Source organism: Neophocaena asiaeorientalis, unplaced genomic scaffold (assembly GCF_003031525.2).
Source record: "Neophocaena asiaeorientalis asiaeorientalis breed wild unplaced genomic scaffold, Neophocaena_asiaeorientalis_V1.1 scaffold182, whole genome shotgun sequence".
In the NCBI taxonomy this organism is placed as follows: domain Eukaryota; kingdom Metazoa; phylum Chordata; class Mammalia; order Artiodactyla; family Phocoenidae; genus Neophocaena; species Neophocaena asiaeorientalis.
This window is the reverse complement of record NW_020174648.1, coordinates 726,393-750,427: the sequence shown is the minus strand read 5'-3', so window position 1 is coordinate 750,427 and position 24,035 is coordinate 726,393. Positions and strand designations below refer to the sequence as shown.

The 24,035-nt window shown below is 35.8% G+C and overlaps 1 protein-coding gene across 1 annotated transcript in view; it reads right to left on the bottom strand.

Annotated features, from left to right (window-relative positions):
- Positions 1–24,035, bottom strand: part of ACBD6 (acyl-CoA binding domain containing 6) — a 223,215-nt gene that overhangs the window by 148,718 nt on the left and 50,462 nt on the right. The window contains exon 4 of the mRNA XM_024758827.1: positions 9,277–9,359. Coding sequence (XP_024614595.1) covers positions 9,277–9,359 — 83 coding nt within the window. The remainder of the gene's footprint in view (positions 1–9,276; positions 9,360–24,035) is intronic.

Below are 24,035 nucleotides of genomic sequence, written 5' to 3'. Positions count from 1 at the left end.
CAGGCATATTTTAATTTTACTTACAGCTGTTTCTCTCCCTGAAAGAATCTATTCTTACTCAAAGGTTTTTTAAGGAAGCTGGTGTAAGGAGCAAAACAGGTAAAGTCAACTCCTAACTTAAGGATTAAATAGTAGTCATAGTTTTCATACTTAGCATATTAAAAAATCTCCACTTTTAATTAATATCTAAGTAAAATTTTAGATGTTAATATCACCTTGTAAAACACTGTTTTTGAGTCTCAATCTTATCAAAGACCATAAATGAGAGTCTATACTATGATCCTCAGGTAAAATTTTACAAATAGCACCTCCTTTCTGAAACACTTTGGTCCTAAGTCCTGGAAGAGACAAAACACTGCTTCAGCAGTAACAATGCTCGAGAAACCTAGCAATGAGATCAAAGCACTAAGAAAGTGCTTTATGTTGTTTGTTAAGTTGTTCTTAAAATAATTCTTGAAATCCTAGGTACCAAATAAACACCTAGAAATTGTTTACTAAGTTGGCATATTTCACTGCCAACTTGGTAAACACATATTTTTTTCGTATTTTAACATCTCTGATGGATCTTATAACCTTCAGCATCTTACAATTAATTAGTGATTTTTTTTTCTTAATAGTATTTAAATAATGGTGTTCTAAAACCAATGGTGTTTTAATCAGTAAAGTAATAAGGTAGGTTCCAAATACACAGTGACAGATGGACAAGTGAATGAGAGAATTCATATATATTGAATCACAATCCTCCCACTCAGAGTGTTACTATAGCCACACTTGGTTTCAGACAATTATAGGAAATAACCAGTTGGTTTTCCCACTTCCTATTATGTGGTAACGGCAACATCTTTCACCAAGTAATAACTATTTTCAGACTGGGTTGTATATGTAGTGTATTTAGTTCTAGGACCATAGAATTCTTAAAAGCCTCAAATAAAAAGTTCCATTTACTATCTTACTTATGTTGATAAGGGTTCCTTCAAATGAAACCACTTACATTTTAAAATATTTTTCTCATATTTTTTCAAACGACCAATGACAAAGGAAAGATCAATGCCCCAGGTACTTCCTGTAGATAACTTGTTATACTGGAAAAGTTATTTAGGCATAATTTATAAAAACACTAGTTACTAAAAATGCATTTTCACCTGTTAAAACCTGGTTAACTCTAAAAAAGTCGACTGAAAATTTCTGATACTCTAAATGTCCATGAGAAAAAACATAGTTCAGTTCTGATCAATCCCTCTAAAACCAGTGCCCACATCAGAAAAATCTATAGAATCCCTTGGCTACAGAGATGAGTTACATTCTCAACCATTAAGGTAAGTCTAAAATCAATAAAAACAATTAATCTAAGGGAAACATCATCATCAGTATATTGATAAATGAAAGACTACAGTCTCTAATTCTACCAGTGAAGCACATTTTTAAAAACACTAAATGGAAAAGAAATTTAATTAAAAATGTAAACTGAAGATACTCACTATATTAATATAATAACAACTATCAAATTCAATTTCAATAATTGGAGATGACAATGATTCCTCAAATATCTCAGAAGCAGTACAGTGTAGCAGTTAAGAGCAGAGTTACTAACCATGTGACCTTGGACAAGTAACCTAATTTGAGTCTCAGTTTCCTCATCTGTAAAACAGGGATGTTAATAATACCTACATCTCACAGGATCATTCTGAAGGTTAAGTGGAATAATATATATAACACATGTGGTATAGTTACTAGCATACAATAAGTGGTCAATATATATTAGCTGACAGTTCTATTACCTTAAGATTTTAGCATATATTTTAAGCTGGAGTCATTTTTCATATTCATATAACAGTCTCCATCAATTTACCTAACAAGTATTAATTGGACCTTCAAGGAAATAAAAATAGGCCAATTGGTTGGAGCAGAGTGAACAAGTTGCGGGGGGGCGGGGGGAATTGGCATTAGATGAGACAATGAGGGGCCCTGCAAGACATGTTAAGGATTTTAAAATTCTATCCTAAGTGCTATGGGAAATCATTACAGGATTTTATGCAGGAAAGTGCTATGAGGTTTGAGTTATAAATCTGGGGAGGAGACAGAAAAGGAAGTGAGGAATCCAGTTTGCAAATCGTTCTGTAGTGTCCTGGCCAAGAGAAGATGGCTGTTTAGAGTACTGATGGTAATGCAAAAGGCATGATAGCAGTGATAATGAGAAGCAGATGAATTTGGATTATTTTGAACATGAAGGAAACAGAATTCCTGATATGTTAGGAGATGTGAGAGACAGAGAAGACCAATACGACATATAGACCTAGGAATGACGTACTTTACATGAAATACTGTTAAAAATACTTACCTAATGAATATATAAAATTTTATAGTAGGTAAAGATTTTAAAATAAAAAACCATGTAATTAATGTAATAATACCTTTCTCACACAGAACTCAAACTTCAATAAACACCAGCATTTATTAATATATACAATGCAATCAGCAAAGACCTCATAAATTGAAAAGCAATGAAATGAACCAAAATTGCTTGCTTTCAGCATTGAGAGAATAGCTGGTAACAATTCAATGGGAATTAAGAAGATGACTTTGTCAAGAAGATGACTTTGTCTATCACACAAAACTTACATCTTTGCTAACACTTTTAAAATATCTTTCTTTAAATATATCTGTAAAGCATTTTAATAGGAGAAAACATTTGTTTATATTATCTGTAACACATATAACCACCTTTTATTATAACATAGTATATCCATAACCATATGTCTTTATAATTGCACGTGCATGCATGCACGCACAGACACACGCTTAAACAAGACTAAGTGCCTAGCATTTCATAGGTACCATATACGGATAAGGATATAAGAAAGAGAGAAGGAAAAGATTAGAAAGGGTAGAGTGAGGAAAAGGATGATGCAAAAGGAAAAGAAAGAAGAGAAGCAGAGAGGAAGAGAAGATGATGGTTTTAGTTGATGAATGACCTCTTGTTCAGAAAGGGCTGTTGATCTGCAAACAGGTAGATTTGCCTATATGCTTTGTTGGCATCATGACGCTGAGCACACAGGAGCTAAATAAAGCACGCAAGAAAAGGGTGAATATGAAAGCCAGGAGACTCTTACAACAGTTATTGTTTATGTCAAGACCTGCTCATCCCAAGGGACCCATTTTCACATAATCTATAATTATCTCTTCGCTTTAATCGGCTTGTCATTCCTGAGGCTCTCATGGGCACTGGAAGAGGAAAAGCTCATTAACTAAACCTTTTCTCCTCTCTCCAGCCACCCATGGCTTTTAATTGCTTGGTGTGTTATTATCTAGGAGTGCAACTGGGATCATTTTCATAAGAAAGGGAGTAGAGAGAAGGAAGGGAGCCATGAGTCCCTGAGGTATGCACCACAGACAAACCTTTGCTTTCTCAATTATTTATGCCAGCTGAGGTTTTACAGGCTGAATAAATCCATAACTCAAGTTCATTCTGAGCAGTCACATTCTCAAGGGGGAGTTGCCCACTTGCCTATACACACTTGTGCAGACCTCAAAGAATAACCAGAATGTAACAAGACATATGTCATCCATTTTATCACCTATCACCAAAGTGTTAACACAATGTTGATCACAGGCAACACGGTGAAACAGGGAAGGATTTCACTACTACCAGCCAAACAGATGGAGGGAAGCAGGATAATCTTTTTGGTGCTAAGGGCAGTGGTATCAATGGGACAGTAGTATCCCAGAGTGACTCAGCCTACTAAAAGCATAAAAATCCAAATACTCAACTTTTTAAATACAAAGTATGTGTAATACATACTCTTGGTGTTTCAGAGTCTTAAATAGATTTGTTAAAAACAGGTTAACAATGTGAAGCTTTGAATAAATAACTAAATGGAATTTTATACTATTTGATTCTATTAGTCTCATTAAACCATGTAAACCAAAGCTATGTTGTAGCTTGTTCTCCAATCACATCTCTTCCAGGAAGATTTTAGAGTACAATTTATGTGTAAGTGACTGGCTTTTATTTCAGTTCATATTTTCACCAAAAATACAAAATTAAAGCATAAAATTATCACTTTCATTCTAGTTTATTATACTTACAGTTTACCATTTTATAATCAGAACTAGAGAGCAACCAGTGAAAAAATATTTCTAAAATATTTTCAAAATCTATTATGGTTTAAAAATTTTAACTTTGTAAGTCAATGATGAAAGCATCTCTTTAAAATTCTACAGGCTCTTGTGTCTGACCACAGCAGTGACCTCTGGTATTTTCTGCCAAAAGAGTTCATTTGTCTCACAGAACAACTAATCAATTCCAGAGTCCATCAATCACTTTAGTTGTATACTGGTCTTGTCTTGCTTAAAGAAGGTCCAGATGGCTGCCTGTGTAAGTGGGATTAATAAGATTCTGATAGATTACATAGCATCAAACTACAAAATATAACAGGGAAGATCAAATGTTATTGCAGGGTGGGTTGGATACTGTACACGTTTCATTTGTTGTATTTTTAAATCATGTCCTAATTTCTCAATTTATGTGCCAACGTCGAGGTGAAACCTTCTCAGTTATACAAGTCACTGAAAGTGATTCCCTGTTAAGTGAGTCAGTATATGTAGTACAGAAGCATTTGACTCTTTGCAAAGCCCTATACTTATTAACCAGACCTTTTTCTGCCAGTCTGCAGTTTAAATGAAACACAACTGATCTCAAGACTAGAGTCACAACATCTGTTACTCTCTTGTTTCTACAGTTCCAAACTCAGATCTAGTAGCATTGGTCTCCCTTCCCGGTTTGCCATTTTCTTCTGCAAAAGCAAACAACCTGTACCTAATTCCATAGTTAGGTGATTTTAGCTCCCACCATCAGCCCTGTGCCCTGAGTCTCCACTGTGGGGACTCTATGCTTAGTAACAATATTAATAAAACTAATAGTTACAAAGTAACTTATTTTGTGCCACATACTATTCTAGGATGCCTGTGTATAAGTATTCATATAATCCACAAAAATGCTATATGAGAAAGCATAATATACTATAATCATCCCCATTTTATAGATAAGTAACTTGTCCAAGGTCACAGAGCTAATAAGAGATGGAACCACCATTTGAATTCCAGCAGGCTCCATAATTTTTTGTACTTAATTAGCCTCACCTTATATCTCCTCCATTATACTACAGAACAATTAACTAGCTTCAGAATGAGAAATTGGTGTCAGGACTCTGGAATATTAACACAGAGATCTGTACCTATGACATTATATTGTCACTTTCTGTGAAAGAGTGGAAATAAAGGTCAGAACCAAAACAGTCAGGGAGCAAGCTCAGAATTGGCCCCAGTGGCCCTTGGCCCAGGAACATTTACAATAAAAATAAAATGGGCCCTTAACTTGTCACCTACAATGCATATTAGTCAGGAAACTGCCACAACAATGGAGCCCAAGCCTTAGTAAAGGGGTTCATTAGATACTGATTTTCCTAACCTTCAGAGATGTGGAGGGCTTCCCTGGTGGCGCAGTGGTTAAGAATCCACCTGCCAATGCAGGGGACACGCTCGCATGTCACAACTACCGAAGTCCGTGCGTCTAGAGCCCGTGCTCCACAACAAGAGAAGCCAAAGCAACGAGAAGCCTGTGCACTGCAACGAAGAGTAGCCCCTGCTTGGCCCAACTAGAAAAAGCCCGCGCGCAGCAATGAAGACCCAACGCAGCCAAAAATAAGTAAATAAATAAATTTTTTTAAATGTGGAAAAAATTATAAGTTTATATATTAAAGTATCCAAAACAGACCTTCAAAATACATTTTTATGTTCTTTTTAATGGTTCTATACAAGAAAGCTTTTCCTTTCATCCAAGTTTACCATTTGATGTTTCTAAAATTATAAAACCTACTGTCACTTTCACCTCAGCTGAACATTAATTCTGCCAAGAAACTGCAATTAACCTCAATTAAAGCACAATTTTCTCTTCGAAAAATAAAACACCAGATATTAAATTTCACCAAAGTACAAGCAAAATTTGATTATACAAACTTCAACAAATAGCCTGTTTTCACTGTTGCAACTGCATTCTTATACTTAAAAAACAATAGGGACTATATCTGGTCCTTCACTGGAATAAACGAACATTTCATTATACAATAACTTTTATCATGATCTAGTTTGTTATACTGGAATTGTTACAGAATGAATTCTCTAATATAAGAATATGACTAGTTGCTGTGATTTCTGATCTACTGTAGTAGTAACAAAACTACAGTTTGTAACTGAAAGGCTTTCCGTGGCTCTCTCACGTTCACGTTCCTTACTGTTTCATATCTTAACAATATGTTCCAGAATACAACGATTTAGATCCTATCATAAGAAGACTAATACTTGGATGACTTAATGAGATAAGGCCAAGACTAACCACTTTTGCCAATAGCAGAGGTTCATATTTCACTCAACCAATAAGGTTTATTAAACATACTCAAATGTAGATGCCAAAAATACCAAAAACATACTATTCAAAAGTGAAGAAGCAGGCTTCCCTGGTGGCGCAGTGGTTGAGAGTCCACCTGCCAAGGCAGGGGACACGGGTGCATGCCCCGGTCCGGGAAGATCCCACATGCCGCAGAGCGGTTGGGCCCGTGAGCCATGGCCGCTGAGCCTGCGCGTCCGGAGCCTGTGCTCCGCAACGGGAGAGGCCACAACAGTGAGAGGCCCGCGTACCACAAAAATAAACAAAAGTGAAGAAGCTGAGAAGCACAAATATCCACGATATTTCATCTCATCATAGGTTCATAATAAACGTGTGTTGAGTTGAATTAAAATCTCTACTTTATGAAGATAAACCTATATTATTTTGTCACTTTTCTCAACATCAAAATTCTAAATATTGATTTAAATCTGAGTCACTTCTTTAGGAATTGGGTAGAGGATAAGCAGGTAGGTTAACTTTTCCAGTTTAGTTTAACTCTTAGGAATACTCCAATTACCCAGATATCTACTATCACATCAATAGGAGTACATTTGATTTGCTTTCTGTTCTGCAGAGCTACTGTGATCAGGCATGTCACTGGATATTACAAAAGAAACTGTATTCAACGTGTCATTTTGAAAAATAGTAGAGTCTGGGAGCCCTTAAGGAAATCAGTACACAAAATAAAGATCACTATTTATAGATAAGTGATTGATATTATTAGAAAGTTAAGTATAGTGATTTTAAAAAAGCAAAGTTAAGAAACTATCTCCATTTAATTATCTAACTAGGAAAGTGGCCTATACATTTGTTTAGGAAAGGAGGGGAGGATGGGCATGTCTGATTTACGATAGGGCCACTAGGCTAACTGTGTGAGCCAGTCACTAAACTTTCAGCCCCTTGGGGGAAGCAGCTGTGGATACCTCCCAAGCTCTGGGCATTTTTACTAGGTACCTACTAAGTTCTGGGAACTTCCCCAGATACTGAGGATACACAGATGGATAAAATACTACCCTTGCTCTCCAAAAACTAACAGTTTAGCAGAAAGGACAAATTTTTAAAAATTATAATCCAATGTAGCATAATGTCACAGAAGCTATAACAAAAGTGTGAATGAAAGACTATGGGGGGCTTCCCTGGTGGCACAGTGGTTGAGAGTCCGCCTGCCAATGCAGGGGACACGGGTTCGTGACCCGGTCCAGGAAGATCCCACATGCTGCGGAGCGGCTGGTTCTGTGAGCCATGGCCACTGAGCCTGCGTGTCCGGAGCCTGTGCTCCACAACGGGAGAGGCCACAACAGTGAGAGGCCCACGTACCGCAAAAAAAAAAAAGACTATGGGAACACAGAGAAGGAATGACTAACCTCCCCTCCTAGAAAAATGACTCTAAGGGTTTACTGACTTGATTTGAACATTTAATAAACTTTGATTAATATGGTTACAGTTCTAATACACCATTCTTTAGAAGCTCTAAGTAGAGAATATACAAATTAAGAACCCCCCAAACATGTTCTGATTCTATAAGGGTTAAGGGGAAGGGGGAGTTAAACTCTGAAAGTGTTTTTTAAACTGTGCTTCCTCAAAACTACATGGGCTTCTCAGAGCTTTCAGGGTACCTCAAGGGATCAGGGTGGCAAATGTACTCCAGGCCAGCAGCATTCTTAAAGGGTATCTTTATCCCCCTCAAATCTCCATCAGTCTTCCACTATATCACCCCAAGTAGACATTTAATCTTAGTAAAAAATGATGTGCTTGCTATGCAAATAGATTCCAGACAGGGCCCTTAGTATTAGCTGGTCATTAACTAGAAACTATGAGCATTTGAAGTTTTTGATTCATAGGGGTATCAATAGCTTTCCTTCTAGAATGCTACCTGGGAGTTATTATCACTAATTATTTATGTGGTGAATAATGTCAGCAACTCTTTTGCAAGAGTGAAGCATAAAATTCTGGTACAATTTCCTCTTCATTCTATGAAGATAGATATTTCCCTTCAATTTAGGTGAACTCAATTTTCCACTTGAAAATTAGGGCTCATTTATTTCATGTTAATAATAAGTGAGAACAGTAAAGCTCAGATGACGCAGAAGGGTAAGAGCATCAGAAGTTCCTATTTCTTGTTTTTGCTTGTAAAGTAACAATCTTAGAAGAATGTGTCACGTGGCTTTAAAGCAGGATAGAATCCTTTTTCTGATTTACACAGTGTGTAAAGAAAACAATAATCCAAGAAATTTCATACATAAAGTACAAAATTTAAGGACCTTTGTTAAATAATGCAAAATGACCTTTAAAATTTTTTTAATTTTGTTAAAAATACATAAAATCTATCATCTTAACCATCTCTAAGTGTCCGGTTTGGTAGCATTAAGTATATTCACACTGTTGTGCAACCAGTCTCCAGCACTTTTTCATCTTGTAAAGCTGAAATGAATTTTAACTTGTAGCTAGAATAAACTACAGAAATTAAAATATTTAAAAGAAATAATGATATTTTGAGGAAAACTAATGAGAACAACAACAAAAATCCATAGCTTTAGATTGAGACACAAAACCTTGCCCTACCAACTACTTATGCAGGAGAAAGGTTATTACCTGGCACTGATTCAGATACTTACAGATTTTAAAGATTATACACATAAAAATTTATTTCCTGCCATTTATTATCCTCCTAGAGATACCACCAAATCGGTTTCATGTTAAGAAAAAGTTCTTCAAATGAAAGTTTTGGGTATTAAATAAATAAATTTATAAACACACACACAATGTATACATACACACACATACTATACATATATGTATATACCCCTATTGTTGAAGACCAGAAAAGAATTTACCTGATGATTTCTTCGTGATACAGAGAACTAACAACTGGCCCACCAAAAACAGTATTTGCTTCTTTTCCTTTCTTCTCTGGTGACTGTGGTTGGGGGGGAGGGGGGGATTGGTGGGAAAAAAGACACATGGATTAAAGCAGTGTGCATTTAAACCGGTTACAAAATACTACTCTGTTAAGGAACACTAATATTGGATGATCCACCATTTCTCTAAGGCCCTACTGACAATTTTAGGATGGCACCAGAAAGGCAAGAGGACTCTCAGGTCATCACAGCAGCAGAATGAATACCCTCTATCAAGCTAAGGTTATTCCACTACTGTCTTCTGGAGCCACCTAAGAGCCATTCCCCTAGCTGATTATGTTAGCTATGTTCACTGTGGAAAACAGAGACATTCAGTGTGGAAAAATGAAAACAAAATATGAAATATAAATATCAGACCTGAGTGTGATCAGGAAAATCATATCTAGGTTAACAAAATTAAAGTTCCCAAATAAGCAACTAAATTGTAATAAAACTTAAAATTTAACCATAAAAAAATAAAGAAAATATTTTTAGGTGGCAAGAAGGAAGGATGAGAAGGTAGAAGGGAGACAGGAAAGAGGTTGAGATCTAAAATAAAAGAAAAAAAGCAAACTTATGGAAACACTTTCCAAAATCAAGTATTCAGTAGGCTCTGTCCCTCTATGTTCTCAAAAAGCACAAGGTTAAGATTAAATTTAAAAATAAGATTCTTCCAAAACATGTATGTAGAAGCAGTGAACCTGGATATTACTGTTGTCTGAAAGATCAAATTGCAACCTATGCAAAAGCCCACATCTCTTGCAATATTGACAGTTTTTAGGCCAGAATACCCTACAAAAATAAAAACTCTGATTCTGAACATAAGTATTATCTTAGAGTCAAAATTACTTTTATTATTTAATTTGACTGCAAAAATAATTAGTTTCACTTCAGAAAAATATAGACAGTTCCCCTATACGTGTTTTTTTTTTCTTACTTTAAAGAAGGGGTTTTGCTTTATTGTTGTTACTTTTTTTGTTTGTTTCTTTTGGTCTGTGAACCACTGAGCTGAGGAAAAGATCCTTTAGGCAACATATTCTGTCAGTTCGTAACACCACTGGAGGAACTAAAGTTTCAAGAAATGGTGCAGATTTTTGAGGTGAAGTCGGTTACCAATTTATGACAGAAACAAAGGTATAATGTCATAAACAACAACTACCATCATGATTAAATAATAAAGTATATAAAGTACAATAGCCTGATGTTGGCAAAAAAGAAGCACAAAGTAAATGCAAGTTCCCTCTCTCCTCTGAGGACCAAGTCTTAGAGCATAAATGCTGCAAAGAATTTTCAGGATAGAGAATGTTTTCCCTTATACTAAAAAAGCACAATCCAAAGGGAGAACTTACTTTATTTAATCCAATTACATTCTGAATACATACTCCATTAGTAGGATAAAGTTGAAACATACTTGCTGCCCAAGAGATGCTTGCTAAATGAATAACAAAATTGGAAGTGAAAAAACTGGATACCAAAGGAAAAAAAGAGGGAGAGAGAATCAAGTATAGAGTGTCAAGCACAGTTTCCTGAAAAAGAACTGACTCCAAGAAGATAACATAGCAGAAAATCTAGGTGACCTTAGGTTTGCAATTACTTTTTAGAAACAACACCAAAACCATGATCCATGAAAGAAAAAAACTGATGTTAGTGTTTATTAAAATTAAAAATGTCTGCTCTGTGAAAGACACCATTAAGAGAATGAAATCACACACTGGGAAAAAAACCTTTGCAAACACAAATCTATTAAATGACTAGTATTCAAAATATATCTCAAAAGACTCTTAAAACTCAACAATAAGAAAACAAATAGAAAATTACAGGCCAATATTGATGGTGAACATAGATGTAAAACTCCTCAAGAAAATATCAGCAAACCAAATTCAACAAAACATTAAAAGGATTAAGCACCATGATCAAGTAGGATTTATCCTAGGAATGCAAAGATGGCTCAACACCCACAAATCAATCAATGTGATATATCAGATTAACAAAATTAAGGATAAGATCATATGATCATCTCAACAGATGCAGAAAAAGCATTTGATAAAATTCAATATCTGTTCATGATAAAAACTCTGAACAAAGTGGGTACACAGGGAATGTACCTCAACATAATAAAGGCCATATATGACAAGCCCACAACTAACATCATACTCAACAGTAAAAAGGCGAAAGCTTTACCTCCAAGATCAGGAACAAGACAAGGATGCCCATTCTTACCACTTTTATTCAACAATGTATTCGAAGTCCTAGCCACAGCAATTAAGCAAGAAAAAGAAATAAAGGCACCCAAATTAGAAAGGAAGAAGTAAAATTATCTCCTTTCATAGACAACATGATCGTATACACAGACAACCCTAAAGACATACTCCCCCCCCCACCAATCAATCTGTTAGAGGTAACAAATGATTCCAGAAAAGTTACAGGATACAAAATTAACATACCAAAATCATGTCATGTCTGAGGGAGACAGAAGATAAAAAGGTTTTCTAATATTAAAAGGTGATGAGTGCTATAGAAAAAAAATTAGTGTAGGGAAGAGGGTTGGAATTTTAAATAAGATGGTCTGGGAGGGCCTCACTGAGAAGGTCATTTGAATAAAGACATAAAGGAAGTAAACAAGTGAGTCCTGCACATATCTGGGGGAAATTGTCCCATGAATAGGAAACAGCCATTGCAAAGGCCCTGTGGTGAGGGTATGCTTAGAATGTTAGAGAACTGAGGTGTTCATGTCTTTTGCCAGAAAGCAATTAATGTATTTTAGGGGGCAAGACTAGAAGCAAAAACACATGGTTGTTCACAAGACAATCATAGTTTCTATCAGTGTCATTCACTGAAACCCTTAACATGAAGTAGGCAATTCAGAATAGATACCTGTAGTTTGCTTGGTAATTATTTGCTGTGAAAATACATACTACTAATTAGGAGTTATATGGTATTGGAAAGGGATGAGTATATTTCTTTCACTTAGTTAACAGCCTTTATTTTTTAGAGTAGTTTTAAGTTTAAAGAAAAATAAGCAGAAGGTACAGAGTGTTCCCATATACCCCTCTCCTCAATTTTCCCCTACTATTAACATCTTGCGTTAGTGTGGTACATTTGTTACAATAGATGAGCCAATATTAACACATTGTTATTAGTTAAAATCCACAGTTTACATTAGGGTTCATCTTTTGTGTTGCATATGGGTTTTGACAAGTGTATAACAACATGTGTCCAAATTACAGTATCATTCAGAATAGTTTCACTGCCCTAAAATTCCTACGCTCCAGTTATTCATCCCTCTCTCCCTCTGAAGCCCTGGCAACTACTGATCTTTTTACTGTCCTCATAGTTTTACCTTTTCCAGAACATCACACAGTTGGAATCATACAGTATGTAATTTTTCTTTCACTTAGCAATATGCATTTTAAGTTCCTTCATGTCTTTTCATGGTTTGATAGCCCATTTCTTTAAAAAAAAAAAAAAAAAAACAAAACTCTTAGTTTTTGGGAAAAAAAACCCATAAAACTTACCATCTTAACCATTTTTATGTGTAAAGTTCAGTAGTGTTAACTATATTCTACTTCCCCTGTATCAAAACAAAAAATTTTTCTCCAATCTTCACCATAAGAATGTGGTGGGCCCTGGGGGTCAAAACCCATGAAAGCAGGGGGCCTTCCTAAGGCTGAGCCCCTGGAAGCTTTTAGCTCTTCAGCTAGTCCACACTCACCCTGCAGCAATTCATCAATTACCATTTAAGTGTTCCTACCAGTTCACGATTCAAACAGCTTTTGTTCCCAATAAGCAGATCTCAAGTGTGATTCTATGTATTCACCTGTCACCATTTGGGGAGTGGCAGTTTGCCCTGTGAACTCAAATCTCAGATTAATCTAAGAATAGTCCATGATTTTCAGTTTGGTCAGATTTTTGCTGTTGTTGAAGACAGGAGAGATGATTTCCAAGTTCTTTACATGTCAGAGCTGAAACTGGAAGTTCAATTGTCTTTTGAAGACATTTTAAAATGAAAAAAAAAAAAAAGGCTTATATTTACTCACATATCTGTCACTTCCAGTTGTCTTCATTCCTTTAAGCAGGTCTAAATTTCCATCTTATACACTTTTCCTTTTGCCTGAAGAAGTTCCTTTAACATTTATTGTAGTGCATGTCAGTCAGCAACGAATTATCTCTGCTTTTGTCTGAAAAATCTTTATTTTACCCTTACTTTTTTTTTTGTATTGACATGAGATTCACATAATATAAAATAAGCCATCTAAAAATATACAATTAGCACAGGGAACTCTACTCTGTGCTCTTTGGTGACCTAAATGGGAAGGAAATGCAAAAAAGAGGAGATATATGTATACATATGGCTGATTCACTTTGCTGTACAGCAGAAACTGACACAGCAGTGTAAATCAACTCTACTCCAATAAAAAAAAAAAAAGACAAAATAAACAGTTTCCCCCTTTTAAAAAACAAAATATATATATACAATTGAGTGGCATTCAGTACACTGACAATGTTGTACAACCACCAGCTCTATTTAGTTTCAAAACATTTCCATCATCCCAAAACAAATCCTTGAGCCCATTAAGCAATCACTCTCATTCCTCTTCCTCTTAACCCTAGCAACCATCAATCAGCTTTCTGTCTCTATGGACTCACCCATTCTGGATACTTCATATAAATGGAATCACACAATATGTGATCATACGTGAGCAAGTATCAGTACTTCATTCCTTCCTATGATTAATACTCTAAACGTATATATATATATATATACACATACATACTCTATATTATATATCCATTTATCAGTTGATGGACATTTGGATTGTTTGTACCTTTTGACTATTATTGTGCTATGAACATTTGTGTACAGCTATTTGAGTACCTGTTTTTAATTCTTTTGGGTATATATACCTAGGAGAAGAACTGCAGGGTCATATGGTAATTCTATGTGTAACTTTTGGAAGAACCACCAAACTATTTTCCACAGCACCTGCACCATTTTACATTCCCACCAACAATGTAAGATGGTTCCCATTTCTCCACATCCTTGCCAACGCTTGTTATTATCTGTCTTTTTTATTACAGTCATCTTAGTGTGTGTGAAGTAATACCTCCCTGTGGTTTTGATTTGCATTTCCCTAATAACTAATACTTCATGTGATTGTGGGTCATTCTCTTTGGAGGAATGTCTATACTCAACCCATTTATTAGTTATCTTTTATGAGTTATTCATATATTCTGGATACTAGATCTTTATCAGATATGATTTGCAAATATTTCCTCCCTTTCTGTAGAATGTCTTTTTACTTTTTTGGATAGCAGAAAAGTTTTAATATTGATGCAGTCCTGTTTACCATCTTTTCTTTGGTTGCCTGTGTTTTTGCTGTCATATCTAAGAATCCATGGCCAAATCAAAAATCACTGAGATAAGTACATATTTACTTCAGTCAATATAGTTCTCATTCATATTTTTTTAGGTCGTTGATCCCTTTTGAGTGAATTTTTGTATATAGTGTGATATAAGAATGCACCTTCATTCTTTTGTATGTGGATATCCAGTTGTCCCAGCATCATTTAAGAGATTCTTCTTCTCCACTGAATGGTCTTGGCATCTTCATCAAAAATCAACTGACCATAAATGTGAGGGTTTATTTCTGGACTCAGTTCTATTCCACTGGTCCATGTGCCTATCTTTGTGCCAGTACAACACTGTTCTAATTACTGTTATTTTGTAGTAAGTTTTGAAATGGCAGGTGTGAATTCTCCAATTTTGTTCTTTTTCAATATTGTTTTGATTATTTGGGTCCCTTTATAATTCCATATATATCTGAGGATCAGCTTTTCCATTTCTGCAAAAATGTTAGTTGGAATTTTGATAGACTGCATTGAATCTGTAGGTCACTTTAGGTAGTACTGCCATCTTAACAATATAAAACCTTTCAATCTATGAACATGGGATGTCTTTCCATTTATCTAGGTCTTCCTTGTCTCAGCAATGGTGTATGGTTTTCAGTGTAAGATCTTTCACCTCCTTTTAAAACTATTCCTGGGTATTTTATTATTTTGTATGCTACTGTAAATGGAATAGTTTCCTTAGTTTCCATTTTGGGGTGTTCACTGATGGTGTATATTAACCCAACCGATTTTTGCATGTTGATCTTGTATCTTGCAAATTTGCTGAATGTTTATTTAGCCCCAGTACTGAAGTTAAATCCTTCAGAGGCCTCTACCATATGCCCCATACACTACATTTTCTTTCCACTCTGACCAGTAGGAAATGAAAGAGTCTCAGTCCTATGTCAACTCCACGAACTATATGGCTTGCTGCTTTCTTGTATTTCATTCTCCAGCCTGTTAGTTTCCTCTCACACATTCACAGATTAGTATTCAGCCAGAGAGACCCTTCTATAGATCTCTGGAACTCTCCCTTTGTATGCAAGAGCATCCTCTCTAGTATGCAGCCCTGTATATTCAGTCTGGCTCAAATTGACAAGGTGGCCAAGCTCTTTCGGATACCCCCTCCCTGAGCTGAAACTGCTTCCAGATAATAAGCTGAGGAAACTGTAGGGTTTACTTTGTTTCTCTTCTCTCATAGTTTCATACGATTTTCAGTGCATTGTCTGAAAATCATTATTTCAACTACTGTGTCTTGTTTTCTTCCTGTTTTAAATAAAAGGGTAAATCTTGTCCCTATTATACCTTCATGCCCAAGAGCAGAAGTTCCAAAAACATTAATTTAAAAACCAGCATAATATTCCATGAAGTGATGTACCATAATTTACTTAACCATTATCTGACAACTGTCTATTTAGGTATTTTCATTTTTTCATTCATAAACCAAGATATGATGAATACCTTTGTACATAAAGCATAATACAGTTTTAATTAAAATCTTCAGGGAAAAAACTGACTCTATAATTTAATTATAATGCATTCTAAGTATATTTCTTCCTAGGATTAATTCCTCTTTCTGCAGCAACTGCACAGGCATATTAGAATGCTGGTGACAATTTTGGGAAGGCGAGGTGGGAGATTATATCTGAGGCAAAAAAAATTTTTTTAATAATCTGCCATTACCAGATTGAATTCAGAATAAAGGTGCCAAAGATGCATTAGTTTTGTTCTCCATCCACTTCATCTATAAGGGCCAAACTTTGGCTACTTTTACTCTCTCGATTTCCACTCCAATGAAATGCTTCTCACAGAGGTTTAAGAAGTTTATTTCATTTCGCTCTACTCAAAATCCATTAAGTTATTTTTATGTTGCATCAGCAGTTAAAGAAAGAGACTCCAATTTGGCAGCCAATAAGATAAAACTTGCCAATTCTTATATTGCCTGAGACTATATTATGTGAGACACTGAAATGCTCCTTCACTCAAGGGGGAAAGGTAAGTTGTTGGCTGAATCTTTATCACTTGATTCAGATTCTACCTTAGTCAGTTGCTGGGTTGGGTCAAGATGTAAAACCTTGTGAAACTTTCTATCTGAAAAATAACTGTTCCAAAGATTATCAGGCTAATATATGCAAGGAGGGAGTTTCTTGCTTCCATGTGCTACCTTTCGTGGCTTCTGCTTTATTGGTTTGTTTGCTTAATTTTTTTATAGGTCTAGCTACAGGAATTTGGGTAAATTAATCTCTCTGCCTCAGTTTCCTCATTTATAAAAATAAAAGTAATAGTACCTATCTCATATGGGTGTTTCCAAGATATAAAATATATATGTAAAACCAATAGTGCCCAGCACAAAGTAGACACTATATAAGTGTTAGCTGATATATAATTATTTGTAGTCACAATATGGCCACTTCTCCAAAGTGAAAATGTCTCAGCAACACAGATACAAGATATTTTGATGTGGTGACCAACAATATAGAACCACAAGTCTTTATCTAATAGTTTTAAACAAGTTAATTACCATCTATATATGTTTGTATTTATGCAGAGATGCACAAATAATTATTTTTATTCTGCTTAGTCTAGAAAATAATTAAGATAATCTATAATAAAATAATTATATAATAAAGCTACTGCTATAAAAATGGATACATCTGAAGTATCAAAAACAGGTGAGACAATTTAAAACTATCTGAGCTAATATTTCTCAATGTGAGGTCTATGCTGATTCTCCTGGTAAAACAACAAATCCCCAAACCAACCAACCAACGACACTGTCATTAAGTTGGGGTTGGGGGGAAGGAAACTAGGACTTCAGGAGCATCTTCCATGTGCTTTGCACTTTATATATATTATCCAATTCCAACTTCAAAACAATTCTACAAAATTGGCATTTTTACTGTGTCTCATGCAATCTAAGACATCACCAATTATAAAAAGTACCATTTTCTATAACGCTAAGAAAGACAACACAGCCAATTAAATATAGTACTCCATCAATTTTAAAACACATCTATAATTTTTAAAATGTTAGAAACTGAATGTTTGCCTTATATTTGATAAAATATATCTCCATTTTACAGATTAGAAAACTGAAGATAAAGAAAAGTGAAATACCCAATGCCTCATAGTAAGTGCAGAATTGAGTCCCAAACCAAGATCTTCTGGTATCCAAAGACTATGCTCTTTCTATTAAACTACGCCACCTCTCCAAGCTATTTTAGAAACCATTATCAAATATTTACAAATATTCTGATTTAAAACCTGTTCTGTCTCAAGTGTACATTTAAAAGATTTTTAGGGGCTTCCCTGGTAGCACAGTGGTTGAGAGTCCACCTGCTGATGCAGGGGACGTGGGTTCGTGCCCTGGTCAATTTAATGCTGTTTTTAAATGCCTATCATGGAAGATTACCTTCAGGTTATTATAACTTTCTACAAATGTAACTGATCAAGATTTAAATGTTCTTTGGAAAATGATTCTGAATATAGTATTTATCATACTATGAAGAAATTGTAACTTTTTCTTAGATTTTAAGCACCAAAGAAAATCATAAAAAACAGATTCAAGTACTTAAACTGGCACTTCTGTAATAATGTAGTAAAAAATAAATAAGATGGAACTGCATTTTAAGCAAATAAAATGAATGGCTAATATTTCTATAATATTCTAAGCAATATATTGAAATGATCTCATATGTAAGAAAAACATTAAGATTCAATGGATAATAGACCATGGTTATGAGCAGGCAACAATTCGTATTTGAAGTGACACAGAGGTTTAGGATTTTATTCACGTACATACATAAATATCAATAATGTTATATCACTACTTGGAAAAAAGTTCAACATCCATAATCATTTAAGAAAATGCAGATTAAAACAACAACGAGCAACAGATTTTAAACTAATTCCATTAGGGTAACAAAATTATCCAAATTGGCAAAACGGTAGTGAAACAGGCACTATACTAAGTTAATGGCCCTAATGCTCTTGTAAAATGGTATTACTCTTTTGGAAAGCAATATTGCAATCCTACCAATACCCATAAAAATATTAGCACACTTTCATTATTTTAACCATTAATACAGCTTCTGGATATTATAAGAAAAAAGTACAATTCTGAATTATAGTAACTTTGTATAGGTTTCAACCATAATTCTTTTTCTGTTGCTCATCTTTACGTGAAATTAATGTCTTTGAATTTCTAAGAGAGAAATGTGAATCAGGATGTAGTTTTAGGTATATAAGTCCCTTTTCTGTTATCTTCATGAAGTAATTAAAAATCTGGCCCCTAGGATACTTTCAAAATCACTTGGCTCTGGTCCCCTCTCCCAACTCTTATCTGGTTTCTTTTTCCTTTTGTCTTCATTGTCCTTGTCCTGCATGACTTGTCCTGCAGATTCCTCTTAGTGTGAGGCTGTGTACTGGAAGGGAAGTTTTGGCTGCTTAATTTTGGAACTCTAGAGCTCCAGACAGCTCTAGAAAACCTTACCATGAACCCCCTGTACTCTTCACCTGTGGGCAATTTTAGGCTTCTGCCATTCTCAGGTCAATTAGACTCCCTACTGTTTCCTTCTGCTTCGTCCTACAGAGATGCCAATGCTACACAAATCTTGGAGCTATTGATAGTTTGTGCCTAGTTTCTCTGATTAACTAGGTTTTGTTACAGATATTGCACAAGTGTTTTTGGTTATGCTATCCTAGTTATTCTGTTAAGGATTCGGGAAAATTCAAAAACTATGCTATAACCACTGTCATCATCCCCGAATTCCAATAACTCTGAATGATTTTTGACAGAATGCATGAATGGGAATACACAAATGAATAGATTAGTATTGCTAAACTGTTTCCATTCCATTCTCTTTTCCATTACTTTTGCCTCCATTCAACCAACTATCTTAATAAAATGGATGATTTCATGAAAAAGAGATGCAGAGACTGATAAGGCAAGACAAGTTTAGTGAATAAGGACTTTAAATTGGTAAAGGAGTGAACTACTCAGTTAACTGAAAGAAACAATTCCTATTCATTCCTCCTAGATGTTATTCTGCAATATCTGCATGGGTCAGAGACAGTTACTTAAGATACTTTTTGATTACTGTTGGGGTTCTAAAATATACTCTGGGGAAATGCTACTTTATCTTTCTATGCCCCATGTATTGCAGTCCTGAGATAAACCGTCTGTTTTTAGCTTATACTTAAATAAGATTAGCCTTACATAGGCAAGGAAATTTTTATTTTGAGCCCTTTCTTTCTATTCATCAACATCCTGTTTGATGAAACAAGAACAAATTCTTCTTTTTTTTCAAGTGAAAAGCCAGAGAATCCAGTAAAAGTTAAGAATATATATCGATATTTATCCTCAGTAAGTTTCTTCTTGAGTGTTGTTTTTTCTTTTTTTTTTTTTTTGGCTGTGTTTGGTCTTCGTTGCTGTGCACGGGCTTTCCCTAGTTGTGGCGAGTGGGGGCTACTCCTTGTTGCGGTGCGTAGGCTTCTCATTGCGTTGGTTTCTCTTGTTGTGGAGCACAGGCGCTAGGAGCGTGAGCTTCAGTAGTTGTGGCACGCAGGCTCAGTAGTTGTGGTTCATGAGCTCTAGAGCTCGGGCCCAGTAGTTGTGGCACATGGGCTTAGTTGTTCTGTGGCATGTGGGATCTTCCCAGACCAGGGCTCTAACCCGTGTCCCCTGCATTGGCAGGCGGATTCTTAACCACTGCACCACCAGGGAAGTCCTTGAGTGATTTTTAATTCCCAAAAGAACACAGTAATTTAAGTTTCCATTTCAAGAAGCTACAAAAAGAACAAAAAGTTAAATATAAAGAAATATAAAGATAAGGGGAAAAGCCAATGAAACAGAAAGCAGATGTTCACTAGAGAAAAATAAGCAAAGCCAAAAACTGGTTTTGTGAAAAGATCAGAAAAATTTTAGCAAGAATGATGAAGAAAGAGAAAAAAGACAAAAGACCAGTATCAGGAATGAAAAGGGACATCACTACATATCTTAGAGAATCAAAAATTAATAAGTAAATCTTATGAACAACTTAAGCCAAACAAATTGGTTATTTGGAAGAAATGGACAAATTTCTCAAAAAAATACAATTTACCAAAGCTGAGTGAATAAAAAGTGAAACATCTGAATAGTCCCTTATCTATTAAAGAAATTGAATCTTTAATTAAAAACCTTACTGCAAAGAATACCGGATAGCTTCACTGTTATATTCATTCAATCACTTAGGTAAGAAATAATGCCAATCTTACAAAAATTTTTCTGGAAAATAGAAAAAGAGGGAACACTTCCCATTTCTTTCTATAAGATCAGAATAACTTTGATACTTACGCCTGGCAAGAATGATACAAAAAAAGGAAGATAATTGCTCTCATTAACATAAGTGAAAAAAATCCTTAAAATTACATTAACAACAGACTCACAGATACAGAGAACAGACTTGTGGTTGCCAAGGGGGAGGAGGGGTCGGGAAGGGAAGGGATGGATTGGGAGTTTGGGATTAGCAGATGCAAGCTATTATACAGAGAATGGATAAACAACAAGGTCCTAATGTATAGCACAGGGAACTATATTCAGTATCTTGTAATAAACCATAATGGAAAAGAATTTTAAAAATAAAGTAGTTCAGGGCTTCCCTGGTGGCGCAGTGGTTGAGAGTCCACCTGCCGATGCAGGGGACACGGGTTCGTGCCCCGGTCTGGGAAGATCCCACATGCCGCGGAGCGGCTGGGCCCGTGAGCCATGGCCGCTGAGCCTGCGCGTCCGGAGCCTGTGCTCCGCAGCGGGAGAGGCCACAACAGTGAGAGGCCCGCGTACCGCAAAAAAAAAAATAAAATAAAATAAAAAAAATAAAGTAGTTCACTCCTTTACCAATTTAAAGTCCAAATGTCACCCTTTTCAATACAGCCTACCTTTACCACGCTATTTAAAACTGTAACCCAATGCCCCCTTCATTCTACACTCCTATCCTACACTCCTATCCAACGGGAGAGGCCACAACACTGAGAGGCCCGCGTACCACAAAAAAAAAAATAATAATAATAGTGTCTGCTTTATAGGATTGTGGTGAGGACTAAATAGAATAACATATCTAAAGCACTTAGCATAGTGCATGGCTCATAGTAAGAGCTCAGTAAATACAGCTAATAATTTTTCTTTCCTGTCTTAAGCTTGCTTCAATGAAATAAATAAATAAAGTTAATTTACAATATTATGTTAGTTTCAGGTGTACAGCAAAGTGATTCAGTTATATATATGTATATATTTTTTCAGATTCTTCTCCATTATAGGTTATTACGAGATATTGAATATAGCTCCCTGTGCTATAAAGAAAATCCTTGTTGTTTATCTATTTTAAACATAGTAGTGTGTATCTGATAATTCCATACTCCAAATTTATCCCTCCCCTCCTTTCTGCTTTGGTAACCATAAGTTTGTTTTCTATGTCTGGGAGTCTGTTTTGTAAATAAATTCATTTGTATTAATTTGTCAGATTCCACATATAAGTAATATATAATATCTGCTTTCTCTCTCTGATTTACTTAGTATGATATTCTCTAGGTCCATCCATGTTGCTGCGAATGGCATTATTTCATTCTTTTTCATGGATGAGTAATATTCCATTGTACATATGTACCACATCTTCTTTATCCATTAACCTGTTGATGAACACTTAGGTTACTTCCATGTCTTGGCTATTGTAAATAGTGCTGTTATGAACACTGGGGTGCACATATCTTTTCGAATTAGAGTTTTCATCTTTTCTGAATATATGCCCAGTCGTGGGATTGCTGGATCATATGGTAGCTCTATTTTTAGTTATTTAAGGAACCTCCATTCCGTTCTCCATAGTGGCTACACCAATTTTCATACCCACCCTTTTCTCCACACCCTCTCCAGCATTTATGCTAATAATTATTTTTATTATTATTGAGTATCTAACCAAAAGTCATGTATAAATGGATCAAAAATCTCCAGTTAAGTTTCTAGCAGCAAAGTCAGTCTCTGACCCTATCCATATTATATACCACCTTCATCAATAGCTGACTTAAGGACTTGCCTGGTGGCGCAGCGGTAAAGAATCCGCATGCCAATGCAGGGAACACAGGTTCAATCCCTGGTCCAGGAAGATCCCACATGCCGCGGAGCAACTAAGCCCATGCACCACAACTACTGAAACCCACATGCCCTAGAGCCTGAGTGCCACAACTACTGAGCCCATGCGCCCCAACTACTGAAGCCCGTGCACTCTAGGGCGTGCACACCGCAACTACTGAGCCTGTGTGCTGCAACTACTGAGCCTGTGTGCTGCAACTACTGAAGCCCATGAGCCTAGAGCCTGTGCTCCGCAACAAGAGAAGCCGCCATAATGAGAAGCCTGCGCACCGCAACAAAGAGTAGCCCCCACTCGCCACGACTAGAGAAAGCCTGCATACAGCAACGAAGACCCAAGGCAGCCAAAAAAAAAAAGTTGACTTGTGGTACAAAAAAGCATGCTCATCAAATTTCCTGATGACAGGGTCATCAAACCTAGATGACACATTCATGATCCAAAAGAATATCTTAATGTTGGAATAATATGATGAATCAAGTAAGCGGAATTTAATATTGAGTACACATAAGGTAATGAACTTAGTACAGAACAAACATTACATAACAGAATGTGTGAAAAAGATTTGAGATTTTATTTTCCTGAAAGTTAAAGAATTAACATTGTAATGTGGCTACCAAAAATGTTAAAGTAGTTTTAAGCTACATCCCTAAAAGTACAGTATTCAAATGAGAGAAAAGTTTTATTCTATAGTGGTCACACTATATCTCAAACAGTCTGTTCAATTCCAAAGCCAGACTATAAGGAAAGTTATTAGAAACTGAAACTTGTTCACAAAGAATGACTGGGATGGTGGTGGGACTTGATGGTGATGGAATGAAGAACAATTTTAGAAATTAGGAATATCTAGCCTGACGAAGAGATTTAAAAGCTGTCTTAAAACAATGAAGGACTCTTATGAAGATGAAGAACTGGACTTATACGTAGGCCTAGAAAGCAAAAATAGAACAAATTTAAAAACAACAACAATAACAGTAACAGCAACAACAACAACAAAAAAAAAACAATGTACCAGATTTTGGCCTACTATAGAAAGAAGCTTCTAATAATTAGAGTTGTTAAAAAAAAATTGGGGGGCTTCCCTGGTGGCGCAGTGGTTGGGAGTCCGCCTGCCGATGGTGGGGACACGGGTTCGTGCCCCGGTCCGGGAAGATCCCACATGCCGCGGAGCGGCTGGGCCCGTGAGCCATGGCC